This window comes from Microtus pennsylvanicus, chromosome 5, assembly GCF_037038515.1.
Source record: "Microtus pennsylvanicus isolate mMicPen1 chromosome 5, mMicPen1.hap1, whole genome shotgun sequence".
In the NCBI taxonomy this organism is placed as follows: Eukaryota; Metazoa; Chordata; class Mammalia; order Rodentia; family Cricetidae; genus Microtus; species Microtus pennsylvanicus.
In genome coordinates, this window is record NC_134583.1 from 99,824,528 (window position 1) to 99,838,485 (window position 13,958).

The 13,958-nt window shown below is 38.6% G+C and overlaps 1 protein-coding gene across 1 annotated transcript in view; it reads left to right on the plus strand.

Moving 5' to 3' along the window:
• The window catches only part of Trpm6 (transient receptor potential cation channel subfamily M member 6), a 114,763-nt gene that overhangs the window by 67,281 nt on the left and 33,524 nt on the right, over positions 1 to 13,958 (plus strand). Inside the window, exons 27-29 of the mRNA XM_075975251.1 lie at positions 1,238 to 2,364; positions 3,297 to 3,415; positions 12,575 to 12,692. Of these exons, the coding sequence (XP_075831366.1) occupies positions 1,238 to 2,364; positions 3,297 to 3,415; positions 12,575 to 12,692 (1,364 nt within the window). The remainder of the gene's footprint in view (positions 1 to 1,237; positions 2,365 to 3,296; positions 3,416 to 12,574; positions 12,693 to 13,958) is intronic.

Genomic DNA, 13,958 nt, shown 5'->3' on the forward strand with positions numbered 1-13,958 from the left:
GATAATACAGAAAGGCAAAAGCTCAGGAGGCCTAAACCCTAGGCAACCACCGAAGACTGAGAGCAGAAGAAATAGTCTTCCCTAGCAAAGACCACACAAGACTGAACGGTCAGCCACTGAAAACACACATACAAATTACAATGTATGGACTGAGAAAGACTTTTTTTTTTCATATTTATGTTGCTTGTCTTCAAATAGGGGTTAGTAAATGAAATAATTTTAACTTGACTACTTGTGTAAAGAACGAAATAAGGTTCTTGTGTTAAGATGTCAACATTGTTTTTTTGAAGGAACCATAACACCCCTACTGGAGATATTTACAGTGATATATAGAGATAAACATTTAGCAAACAAGGTTTTATTTTTTTCTTCCCTCTCTGTGAATGGAATTGTTATCCCAAACCCATTTATTTGCAGCTTGTTCTTCTTCTTCTTTTTTTTTTCGAGACAGGGTTTCTCTGTGGTTTTGGAGCCTGTCCTGGAACTAGCTCTTGTAGACCAGGCTGGTCTCGAACTCACAGAGATCCGCCTGCCTCTGCCTCCCAAGTGCTGGGATTAAAGGTGTGCGTCACCACCGCCCGGCTGCAGTTTGTTCTTAAATGAGTCTACTATAGAATGTGCCATGTTGTTTTTACATAAATCAATAGCTATATATCATAATTTTGGGTTTGTGTATTCAAAAACCATGTCTCGAAAATTAAAAAAAAATTCTGCCTTATTCTTTTCTGCCTATAGATGTCCTAAAATGGATTTTATTTGGAGTGTGAGATGTATATTTGAACTATAGGGTTGAAGGTGTTTTCTGTCTCCATCGTTTTGATTTTCTCTTCGAGCTTCCTCTCACCAGGATTGTCCAAAAGAAGATCTTCCGGTGTTTGTCATGCAATAGGATGACTACATTAGAGAATAATAATGGGCTGGCTCATCAGAGAATTGCAGTGGTAACCTGCAGGCAGCTGGAAAGTCGGTCCTGAGATAGTAGGAAGATATCAGGGCTGGGAATTTAGATTTACAGCATTCCTCCCTGGAGTTGAAGTGGGAAGAGAGGGAAGTAAGATCAGCTGGGATTAGAACATGTACTGTGTTAGAGAGAGAGAAGGCCATAGGAGGCAAGCTAAATTTGGGAAGCAGGTATGATTTAGTTGTCACTTTTGGGCAGAAGCAAATTGAACAGAGAGCAAAACCAAGTTCAACAGATTAATGTGGTTATTGGCTTTCTTTCTGTCCTCACTGTTAGGGTTTCAGAGATGTTCTTCCAACTGAAAGAGATGAATGAAAAAGTATCTTTTATAAAGGACTCGCTACTATCCTTGGATAGCCAGGTGGGCCACCTCCAGGACCTCTCTGCCCTGACCGTCGACACCCTGAAGGTCCTTTCTGCTGTTGACACGTTGCAGGAAGATGAGGTTCTTCTGGCCAACAGAAAGCATTCCGCTTGTAGAAAACGTCCCCACAGCTGGACCAATGTCATCTGCACAAATGTTCTCAGCAGCACGGGAAGCTGTGCGAAGAAGAAATTTCAGTGCTACAGCATGCCCCCTTCTTTGCTGCGGAGTCTTGCCAGAAGCCAGCTTCCCCCAAGAGTGCAGACGGGAGCCTTGCTAGAGATTACACATGGTAAGGGAGAGGCCTCATGCGTAAGAGAAGACCAGGAGGAACAAGAAATGGACCCAGTTGCTTCTGGGGTGTCCCAGGTCAGACAAGCAAACTCTAAGTATGGTCAGTTTCTCCTGGTCCCGTCTTCTGGAAAACAAGTTCCTTTCTCTTTTGAAAGGCCCCCATCTATTTTCAGATCATCTGAAGAAGCCAACATAGATGACCTGGCACTGGAACATGTATGCCAACATGATATCACTATCCATCTGCCTGTGCAGACCTCTGCTGCCTCCCACCAGGCATTGGTAGCAGAACACAAGGAGCCACATGAGGCAGCCACCCAGATGTCAGACGAACATGACAAGGCCGAAGAAGATCCACTCACGCTTAGTGGCCTACCTGCTCCCTTGACAATGACCTCGCTTCCTTCCCGAGCCATCAGCATGCAAGCCGAGGGTGGATACGTGAACTGGGCCTTTTCTGAAAGTGATGAAACCGATGTGTTCAGTTTCAAAAAAAAGTGGAAAACTTGCCTGCCATCTACGTGCAGCCGTGAAGAATGCCCCCTCCAGAGAGGAGGCAGGTTGGGACTGGATAATTCAAGAACATCGTCCCAGAGTAGTGAGCGCTCAGTAGTGGCAGGACCATGGGCCCAGCCAAGAAGGTCTTTTTGCATCAGTCCTTTCTGTAGAGACAGACCTCTCATCAGGAGCCATAGCTTTAGATTCCACAAGGAGGAGAAACTGAGGAAGATCTGGAAGAACAACAGTAAGGAGCAAATGCTTTCAATTTATTTTTATTTTCTCACTCATGAGATCTCTTAGTTTTTATTTTTAAAACTTTTCATGCCACATATTTTGGATGTATTCTCTTTCCTCTCCCAGCTCCTCCCTGACCTTCCCTTCTTCCCCCACAACTTCATGTTCTCTCTCTCTCTCTCTCTCTCTCTCTCTCTCTCTCTCTCTCTCTCTCTCTCTCTCTCTCTCTCTCCAAACAAACAGAAACAACAACAACAAAAAAGCCCCAAACCAAAAGCAAGCCTGAAACAGAACAAAACACAGTAGAACCATGGAGTTGTTTGTGTTACTCCCTGGGGCTTGCCCTGCCTGGGGTTCGGTTGATTTTTCCAGTGTCACTACATTGGAGAAAAGGGATTCTTCCCTCATCTCTTGGCATCTATCACTTGCAGTAGGTCCTTGATTAGGGGTGGAACCTAGCGTCTACCTCCCCTTCTTACTGGCATTTTTGTCTTGCATGAACGCTGGCAAGTCTTGTACCCGCTGTCCCAGGCCATGGGAGTTCCTCTGTGCGGTAACCCTGCTTTGTCCGGAAGTACCGCCTCCTCGGAGTTATCCATCGTCTCTGTCTATCACAGTCTTTCTAGCCACCTTTCTTGTTTCCTCCTTGATTCCCGAATCATGAGGGGTGAGGGGTGATGATAAAGATCCATTTATGGCTGGTGAGGAGGTTTCCTCCTTGATTCCCGAATCGTGAGGGGTGAGGAGTGATAAAGATCCATTTATGGCTGGTGAGGAGGAAACATTTTTAAAAGTGTGGTCATTAGCATTGCTACTCTTCTGCAAATGCCTGTGGGTGTTAAGGGTAGTATCATTCTTCTCATTACCCCAGTCCTCTCTTTAAAACAGAATTTTCTCCGTACACAGCCTCCAGCATTCACATGCACTCTATTTCCCTGCCAGGCCACGCGAGAGCCTCAGAGACAGGCTCAACATGGATCAAAACAAAACTCCTAACCAAGAACAGAAGCCTGTCAAAGAAGAAGAAGAAGACGACGACGACTCAGGGACTCCAGGTGCCAGTAAGTATTCCTCCCTTTTACTTTAGGGTTTGAATAACTGAGTCAGTGGCATCTCCCCTTGGCTTCTGTTGTGGACACAGGATAACATTGTACCAGGAGGAATAAAGACATCTATCTTGACTTGCTTATCTGCTCACAAGCTGAAAGCCGTTTAGATTGTTTCTGATTTGGGTTAGTCCAAGAGAGCCTGAGGGAGCACTCGTGTAAAAGTCCTTCTGTGAATATTGTTTAATCCACATTAAATGCCAGCATCCTGTGACATTGTTGGTGACGTCACTCCGTAACTTTCGGGGACCATCTTTGGTTTGTGAGTCTATCAGCTGTTCTGCTTCTGCATCTGTGTGCATGAGGCTCAGTCTTGATCCAGGCACATTGGTGGCTCTGGAGTGAGTGTCGCTGTGAGGTTAGTGAGTATTGACTCAAGTTCTTAGGAGACCTTCCATGAGTTCATCTGGACTCACCTGTCTGGGTCCTTCATAGAATGCAGTAATTGATTTGTTTGCTTACTGTGACGTAAACTCCTGCTGTGTGTTCTAGTCTTGTTGGATGTTTTTTGTGAACCCCCTTTCCCACTGGCATCTTGCCCCTTTGCTGTCATGACTGTTGTCAGAGGTGCACAGATTTGTTTTTAAAATTTTTTATCAAATATTTGACTTTTTCCTTCTGTAGCTAATAGTTGCTCTTCCCCCCAGAACCCAAGCTATCACTAAGACGTTGTCTCTTGTTTTCTGCTATGATTTCTACACTTTTCGTCTCTACGTTAGCTCTAGGGCCCATTTTAAGGTACTTTTTGTATATGGGGATAGGAAAGGATTGACTTTTCTCTCCTGTGTAAATATCAAAAAATTCTATCATTTTTTTTTGGTAAAATTGTGACTTTTTTTCTATTGAATTACCTTAACATTTGTCAAAAGCTAATTGCCTATACAGACCCACAGTATGTGTGGTTCTATTTCTGTCTATCTCCATGCCAATACTAAATCCATCTCGACTACCGAAACTTTATAAGTTGTGAAATCATGCATAAAAGAAATCCTTCGTTTTTCAAGAAATGATTTGGCTATTTTATGTTCTTTGCATTTATATATAAATTTAGTTTCAGATTTCAGTTTTTACACAGAAGCCTTCTGGGATTTGGAACAGAATTGCTCTGAATCTGCATGCCAGTTGTGGGAAATTGACATCTTATCCACAACTAGGTGTCTGATTCATTGGAAGTGATGTATGTCTAGCTTTAGGGCATTTTGACCTCAGTAATTCTTTGTAGTTTTCAGCACTCATGTCTTGAATATCTCTGGTTACATGTGTATCTAACATTGAAAATACATATCAAAGTTTTAAAATTTGTTGTGATTGTAGTTACTTTAAAATAGTAAATCTCCTTCTTTTTCTCTTTCTCTCTCTGTGTGTATGTATGTGTGTGTGAAGCCTTGGTCTTATATTTCACAATTTTGCCAAACTCACTTTTGCTTTTGAAAGGTTTTGATAATATTTTATGTAAGTGATGGTATTAACAATGAGTTTTTAATTATTCATTTTCAATCTGGATCTATTTTATACTTTTTATGCCTGATTACACTGGCTGGAACACTGAGTACTGTGTTAAATAGAAGCCATGAAAGCAGGCATCTTTCCACGTTTTCTTTGAACTATAATGGAGGCCAAACACAGCGTCTTTGTTTTTCTTTTATTGCTCCTGGTAGAAAGTACTTTGTCTTTCATCATTAAATAGGATATTTGTCCATATTGTTGTGTACCAATTTAGATGGTTTTCTTCTTTACCTTGTTAATTGATTTTAAAATGTTAGAGTTAACATTTTGAGCATTAAACCTGCATTACTGGGATAAATGCCACTTGTCCACTTATGTACTCTTACAATGATATTAATTTTGCTAGTCCTTTTGCACCTGTGTTCCTGGGGCATTGTCTTCAGTTTTCCTTTATTGTCATAACTTTGGTTTGGGTAACAGGGTTATTCCAAAATAATCGGCTACATTGGGTATATGTCTTCAGTTTTCTTTGTGAGTTTGTAAAAAGTTGATAACCTTTCAACATTACATACTCAGTTGAATTATCCAATAAACCCATCTTTTTGGTAAAGTTTTTAACTACATATTAAGCATCTCTAATAGTCATAGGGCTCTTTAGATTACCAGATTGTTAAATGGTCTTTGGCTGTTTCTGAATGCAAAGACTATCTATTTTGTTTAATGTAAGTGGAGACTGCTTGTTCATTTCCCAGTCAGCCAGACCCAAATAATCACAAAAAATCCCATATTAATTAAAACATTGTTTGGCCAATATCTTAGGCATATTCCTAGCTAGCTCTTACATCTTAAATTAACACATTTCTATTATTTTATATTTTACCACAAAGCTTGTGGTTTGTTACCTCTTGCTTCTTGGGAAACTCCATGGTGTCTGCCTTTTTTGGCAGCTGCATGCCATCTCCCTGACTCTGCCTACTCTTTCTATATATCTCTTCCAGCCTGGTTATATTCTTCCCTGCCATAGGCCAAAGCAGCTTTATTCATTAACCAATAAAAGTAACACATAGACAGAAGGAAATCCTGTATCATCACCCCTTTTCTGTCTAATTAAAATGAAAGGTTTTAGTTTTAACATAGTAAAATTACATATAACATAACAGTTATCAAGCAAGAATTATAATTTGTGAGTCTAAAGTTTCATATCTAATTTATCTTTAACAAAATTAAGGAAAACTGCAACTATAGCTATTTGTCTTAACTCCATCAAAGACTCCAGAAGGATATACTATTATCTAAGTAAACAAGAAGTACATTGTAAGCAACTTCCAAAGCTCTAGAAATGACAGAGGCATCTTGCTGTCTTCGCAGTCACCCAAAGTTCTTCTGTAATATGTAGGCATCCATATTCAACTTACAAGCTCATAGAATTTTGCAGACTTTTCCATGAATTAGGAAATTTGAAAAACTGTTTTTTCTATATTGACAGTTTTCAGTCACTTTCTTCTGTGTCCTGCAGAATGTCTGGCAGTTTTCCCTGTGAAGCAGAAACCCTGAAAAACCATCCATCTTTTGGAAAGTTTAGCAGTCATTTTTTTTTTGTGGATCCTGCATATCCAGTTCATACAGCATACCATCAAGCAGTCCAGGCAAGAACAGTTTCTTGATCAAATGGCTAGCCTTGTCACATTGAATACAAATTTCATATCAAGTTTCTTCAATGCCCATCTACTTCTCTGAAGTAGCTGGTGTTGCCAGAAGCAGACATATCTAACTATTGAGAAATGTTGAAGTTCTTAAAACATTTTAAATGCCATATTCTATAGGTCTTTGAAGTTTTAAAGACATCTATCTAACTGAAATATATCTCTATATATCTAGAAAACCTAACTGACATGACTACAAGTTTGACAATTACAAATGACTATTAATCTGTACTTTTTAATTATATATTACATTTTAAAGTGAGTTGCACAAATATAATATTGTAAATAAGAGTAGAAATATACATATAACAAAACTGACCCTAAATTTGTATCAATAAACCAAGATTCATACCAATGCAAAGTATTCATCTCTAAATCATGTCCCTCTTTAAATAAAAACAAACATTTTAAAATAATCATTTTGAAAATTTGGCCATAGTTTTCTCCAAACTGCTTCCGGTTGTTTATTGGGTGAAGTATTTTTAGGGTTCATGGAGACCTTTCAGGGGGTCTTGTTCCATCAAATCACATTAGCCTGAAAGAAATCCATAGGTTCCCATCCTCTGTGGAAACAAAAAGAGAACCTCTTTTCGGAAGTAACATATTCTTAGACTCAAATTCTGAAGTCAAGATACCTTTAATATATACATGTTGGTTTAGCTTAGCAGCTCATACAATGAAATATCTCTCTGTACTTAGCTATTCATAGTCAAAAAATTCAAAGAAAACACGATAATATGCATAATCCATACTCTATGTATTTTCCATCTTTACATGGCTTATTTCTTTTTCACTCCCTTTACTCCTTTAATCTATGACTGTCTGTATTCTTTTATGTTACTTTTACTGTCTCTTCAGACTTTTAGTTTTTAAAACCATCTATACTCTTTTTCTTCTCTCTACCAAGCCTATGTACATTTTTTTCAAACACACTATGATCTATTCAGAGGTTTATTTCTGTCCAAATCTGTCTTTATTGCATATCTGTAATCATTTTCGGACCAGAAGCATTTTTAAAATAGTAAGCAGCTTGATTGCAGTAGCTCTGGATTCTGGCTTCACCTCTTTCAGCCTTTCAATATGGTGGAAGGACATTTACCACCAGTTCTACAAGCCATGCTCACTGCCCCAGCTCCAGGGACACAGCTGATCTATGTTACCCTTAATCAACGTATAGCACTCTGCTCACAAACCCTAAATGCTCTGTAGAAGGACCTTCCAGAAGAGCCAGAGCCATTCATTGCTGCCAGTACAAACCAGGAAGCTGTTCTTAAAGGAGCCATGCCTTTGCTTGTGGTCTGCAAGTAGAGCCTATCTGAAAAAAAAAATGTGGCTACCAAGAAGCTGCATTTGGCTCCAGTTTTTGTGGGTCTAGAAGGCTCTTTTTTCTTAAGCATTTTAGGTCTTATGTGGATTCATGCCCCAGACTGTGGGTGCCATTTTGTAAACAGAGACTGCTTGTTTTTTTCCCAGCCACCCAGACCCAAATAATCATAAAAAATTATTTTAATTACAACACTGTTTGGCCAATAGCTTAGGCATATTACTAGCTAGCACTTACATTTTAAATTAACCAATTTCTAATATTTTATATTTTACCATGACACTTGTGGTTCGTTACCTCTTGCTTCTTGGGCAACTGCAACCCCATGGTGTCTGCTTCCTTTGGCAGCTACATGGCATCTCCCTGACTCTGCCTACTCTCTCTGTATGTCTTTTCCAGCCTGGTTATATTCTTTCATGCCATAGGCTAAAGCCTTTTATTCATTAATCAATAAAAGCAACACATATACAGAAGGACATTCCACATCAGTTTAATGTTTCCTGTTCATCTCTGCTCCTGGTAACTTGGGTCATCTCTTCCTTTCTTTTGGTTAGTCGGGCCAAAAGTTTGTGTATCTTATTAGTTGGCCTAGTGTTATTTATAATAGCCCTTCCTCCTGTAACCCCTCTCTCCAGCTCTGTCTCTGAGACAGGGTATCACTATGTAGTTCTGGCTGGCCTGCAACTCATACTCCTCTCACCAAGGTATCCCAGGAGCTGTGATAACAGGTGTGTGCAGTGTACCTGCCTTGTTTTAATATTTTCTTGTTACACCTATAGTGATTCCATCTCTTGCATTCTGATCATTTGAAATTTTAATTTTCTTTCTCTGTTTCATGACCAGTGTGGCTGTAGGATTTTATCTGTTTAATTAATTTTTTCTTTTGGAAAAACCAACTCAATTTTATGACTTTTTCCTGAATTCAATTCTATTTCCTTTGTTCAGTTTACTTTGGGTTTGACTTGATTTTCTCTTTCTAGTTTATGTTAAAAAGTTTGGCTAATGATTTGGGAATTTCCAGTATTTAGAAAGAATATTTTAATTTATTCACTGACAGTTTCATACATGTAAATATTTTGCCTTTTATTTTTGAATACAGGCATTCAAGCATATGTAGTCAAGTCCTACAAACTCTGGTGTTATTTTCATGTTAGTCCAGGGAATCTTTTAAACACACTGTCAGAATGACTCCATCTAATTTCGCAAGACATCACTTTTATGGTCTGCATATGCTGTTTAATTTTCTTTTTCATTTACACATATTTTTTTCTGAATAAACTGATACTTAAAAAATACTCAGTTCTCTTTGTTATAGTAATAAGAAGCAGTTGAAGACTTTTAACTACTTATTTGTTATGGGTCTGTTTAAGTTCCCGATCATTTATTATTGGTTTAGCATAAGTGGTTTGCATGAGTCTAGAAATTTGTTGATTTTTCCATTTTCTACTTAATGGAGTACAAGTTTCTAAAGCATTCTTTTACAATAGTCTTAATGTTTTTGGTGTCTGTTGTAATATTTTCCTGATCATCTTTGTTTTGATTAATTTGGGTCTTCTCTTTCTTTTGGTGAGTTGGGCAAAGGGCCTGTCAATCTTAAATACTTTCTCAAAGAGCCAGCTCTTAGATTAATTGATTTTTTGTATTGTTTTCTTTGTTTCTTTTTCATTAATTTTTGCTCTGATTTTAATTTTCTCTTCCCATCTACTGTGTTTGGTTTGTTCTTGTTTTTCCAAATTCTTAAGTTGTATCATTAAGCCATGTGTTTCTGTGTTTAAACTTTTTCGATGTGAGTGCTTTGGAGCTATAACTTTTCATGTTTAGACAGCTTCTACTGTGTCACAGAGACTTTTGTTGTATGTGTGTTTTGTTTTCATTTTCATTTAGTACCAAGAATCTCCTAATTTCTTTCTCATTTCATCTTGGATCCATTCATCTTTCAGTAATGTGTTGTTTAATATTCATGAGTTTGTGTAATTACTGGGGATTCATTGGGTGTTGGTTTTAAGCTTTATTGCATCATGTTCAGAAAAAATAAATGGAATTATTTCAATTTTATGAATTTGTTAAGATTTGTTTTGTATCTCAGATTGAGTCAGTGGCGGTGCACATCTTTAATCCTAGCACTTGGGAGGCAGAGTCAAGTGGAACTCAATGAGTAGGAGGCCAGCCTGGTCTACAAAGAGAGTTCCAGGACAACAAGGACTGCTACACAGAGAAACCCTGTCTTGAAACAAAACAAACCAAAAACCAAAACAAACAAAAACAAAAACAAAACAATAACACCCCCCCCACACACACACCAGAAAAACCTCAAAGATTTGTTTTGTATTTCATTATGTGGTCTATTTTAGAGATGATTCCATGGGCTGTTGAGTAGAATATTTATTTTTTAGTCTTTGGGTTGAATCTTCTTTAAATATCTACTAAGTCTATTTGATGCACATTATCATTTAATTATGATGTTTCTTCCCTTATTTTATTTATTTTGTTTTTGTTTTTGTCCAGATAGCTTATCTACTGGATAAAGTAGGGTACTGAAATTATCCTCTGTTATTAAACTGGAGTTTATTTGCATTTTCATATCCAGTATAATGCTTTTATGAAATTGAGCTCATCAGAGTTTGGGGCATATATGTTTAAGATTACAATATTATCTTGGTTAATTGTTCACTTGACTAGAATTTCTGTTCTGATTAGTTTTAGTTTGGTTTTGATTTTGTTAGATACTAGAATAGTGACAGATGCTTTCTTCTTGATCTCATTTGCTTAGAATACTTCTTTTCATCTTTCGACTTTAAGATGTTACCTGTTTTGAAGGTAAACTGAGTTCCTTGTAGAAAACAGACAGATGAATTTTGCTTCTTAATCCATTCCACTAATCTTAGGTGAATAGGGAGTTGAAGCTACTGATATTTACATTTATTACTGAAAGGTTGATTGATATAATTTTATTATTGTTATTATTGCTATCTGTGTTGTTAGTCCTATTTTGTGTTATAGTAATTATAGCTTTGTTCTTTTTCTATACTCTCTTGAATGCTTATTCTTGTCTTCATCCTGGAGTAGGGCTTCTAGAATTTTCTGTAGGGCTGGTTTGGTAGACATAAATTCTTTTAGTATGTTTGTATCTTAGAAAGTTTTGCTTTCTCCAATTATGGCAGATAGTTTGGCTGGTGCAGTGTTCTATGCTGACATCTGTGATCTTTTAGAACTTGAAGTACTTTATTCCCCACTCCTCATCAAAGAGACTTTTTTTTTTGAAGTAGATTGAAAGCCATAACTGGTCAAAAGGCATAGAAAACTGACCATGGGCTGCCCAGCCCCAGCTGACAGATATCACCAACAACATAATCCTAACACCTGAGGTTTAGGGAATATTTTGGAAGAGGGAGCAGAAAGGTTGTAAGAACCAAATGATCAAGGTATCCGTTGTGAGATAGTGTCTTCTGTATATTACATCTACGAAATCTCAAAAATAATGTTGCCTAAACAAGACCTGCACAATGACATCAGATAGGCCAATGTGGATGGAGAATATCTCACAAGACCCTAGATGAAGAGGAACAGACAACTAATGGCTACTAGGAAAAGAATAATCAGTCTTTTCCAGGGACGAGTCTTCAATAAGTAATCCAACTGGTCATTCTGTAACAGATATATATGAGTCCATGTGAATAGACTCAGCATGTTGTATGTATATGTATATATATATATATACATACATACAAATATATATATATATTTAAAGAAGTCATGAGTTTGAGAGGAGTTGGAGGCTTGCAAGGAGTTGGAGGTTGGAAATGATGTAAATACAGTACTCCTGTGTAAACACCTTGCTACCAATTAAGTTAAAAGGGAGCAGAAGCAAAAAGACAAGATGGAGACAATTATATAGAGTCAGTTAGGAGAGGGTTAGCTTGAGAAGAAAGGCTACTATCTCAGAAGATGCCATGACCTGTTGGAATACCGTGGGACAAGCATTTAAGGAGATTTGTTTTTAGAATATTTCAATTGGTCTGAGTTCAGTTAGGTTTCACCTGAGTTCAAGTACTCAAAATTTCATTCATGTATTGCTTTGAAATTTACCGTCTTGCCTGGGAAAGGTGTAAGATAGTCATGGTATACCAGCCACCTATCGCTTCAGTGCTGGAGACAGTGAAGGATGGAAATAGCAAACTATTTTCTAAGTCCACACAGGTTCTGATAGGGCAGAATTCCAATGCAAGTACTTTGAGTTGAAACCCTTTCCCTTCTCTATATAAGCAGATTTTGCAATATGGTTTCTGATCAGCAGCATGAGTTTCCCCTGGGAACGCATTAGATATCCGAGTCTAATCTCTCCCCTAGACCTTCTGACTAGAAACCCCAAGGATGCAGGCCAGTGACCATTCCTGAGCCCAAAGTGGTTCTGATGCTTATTCAGGTTCCACACCACATTCTGGTTCTTCACCATGACCTCCAAGAGAATGCACACAGATGTGTGTATCCTGCTAACCTGAGTGATGGGGTTTGTAAGTGTTCCGGGTAATTCAAAATGTAGCCAGGGCTAATCACTGCCTTCCACTGTGTGCTACTATCAACATAATGTAAAATTTTGTCGGATTAATGTCATGGCGTTCTTACATGTGACTGTCTCTCCAGGTGATTACAGTCAATACCTGCTATCAAAGTGACTCATTGAATTCAGAGACAGGAGAACCAAACATCACTGAACAGTACGGCAAAAATTGGCTCTCCGTGTCCAACTTCAGCCAGATAAGTATGTGCTTGGACCCTAACATCTGGCTGAACCCTCTAAGGCACCTAGGACAGTGGTTCTCAACCCGTGGTTCCCGAATCTTTGGGGGTGTTGAACAACACTTTCTTAGGGGTCACATATCAGATATCCCACATAACAGATATTTGCATTATGATTCATAACTAGCAAAATTATAGTTATGAAGTAGCAACAGAATAATTTTATGGTTGGGAGTCACCACAACATGAGGAAGTACATTAAAGGATTGCAGCATTAGGAAGGTTGAGAACCACTGGTCAAGAGTGTGGCCTTTAGACCATAGGTGGTTTCTGATTTTCTTTTGTTTAGAGATGAGCTAAGGAGATGGCAAAAGCCTCTAAGGGAAACAGTTCTTTGTTGCTTATAATGCTTATAGAAGAGACAAAATTTCATTGACTTAAAGGAATTGCTATCAGGATACAGAAAAGAAATACTAAAATTTAGATAATTTTTATATTCAAAGAGTTTCCCCCCAATTGGGGTCTTTCAGTCTGACTTATAAGGAGGGGAGTTTGCTTAATTTTCAGAATCCTTAAAGCTTGTGCAATACTGGTAAGAATCAGCAGGTCAGCCATTGTTGCTAATTTACTGTGGCCCACATGGGATGTTTATATATGGATGAGTGTCCTTTACACTCAAAGAGCTGTGTGAGGAAGAGCCCCAAACAAGACCAGGCATGAGAAATAGGGTGAGATGAGGAAGATTATGAGCAGAAACACTTACAAATGCAGATTCGAATTTTGTGCACTGGAAGTACTTTTGAAAAGGAAGGCACTGGTACATACTGCAGGGTCCTGTACTTCTTCATAGACCTTCCTCACTCAGGTACTCTGTGGTCCTCAACTAAGTAGGACATTTTCACAGCAACTCCAACCCCTTGCACTCCCCAAGAGACACTGGGCAAAGTCTACAGACATGTTTTATTGTCACAATCAAAGGGGGTGCTCTTGGTACTTGGCGAGAAGAGGCCAGGGATGCTATGAGGCATCTTGTGATGTATGCTACAGATTTCAAGACAAAACATCAATGCCAGAGTGGGTGAACCCTGTTTTTATTTAAAATACAGAACCCATTATGAAGCCAGTGTGAATCAAGTGGGCACAAAGGTAGAAATTAAATGGGAACTGGGTGGTGGTGGCACACGTCTTTAATCCCAGCACTCAGGGAGGCAGAGGCAGACAGATCTCTGTGAGTTTGAGGCCAGCCTGGTCTACTGAGTGAGTTCCAGGACAGACAGTGATACACAAG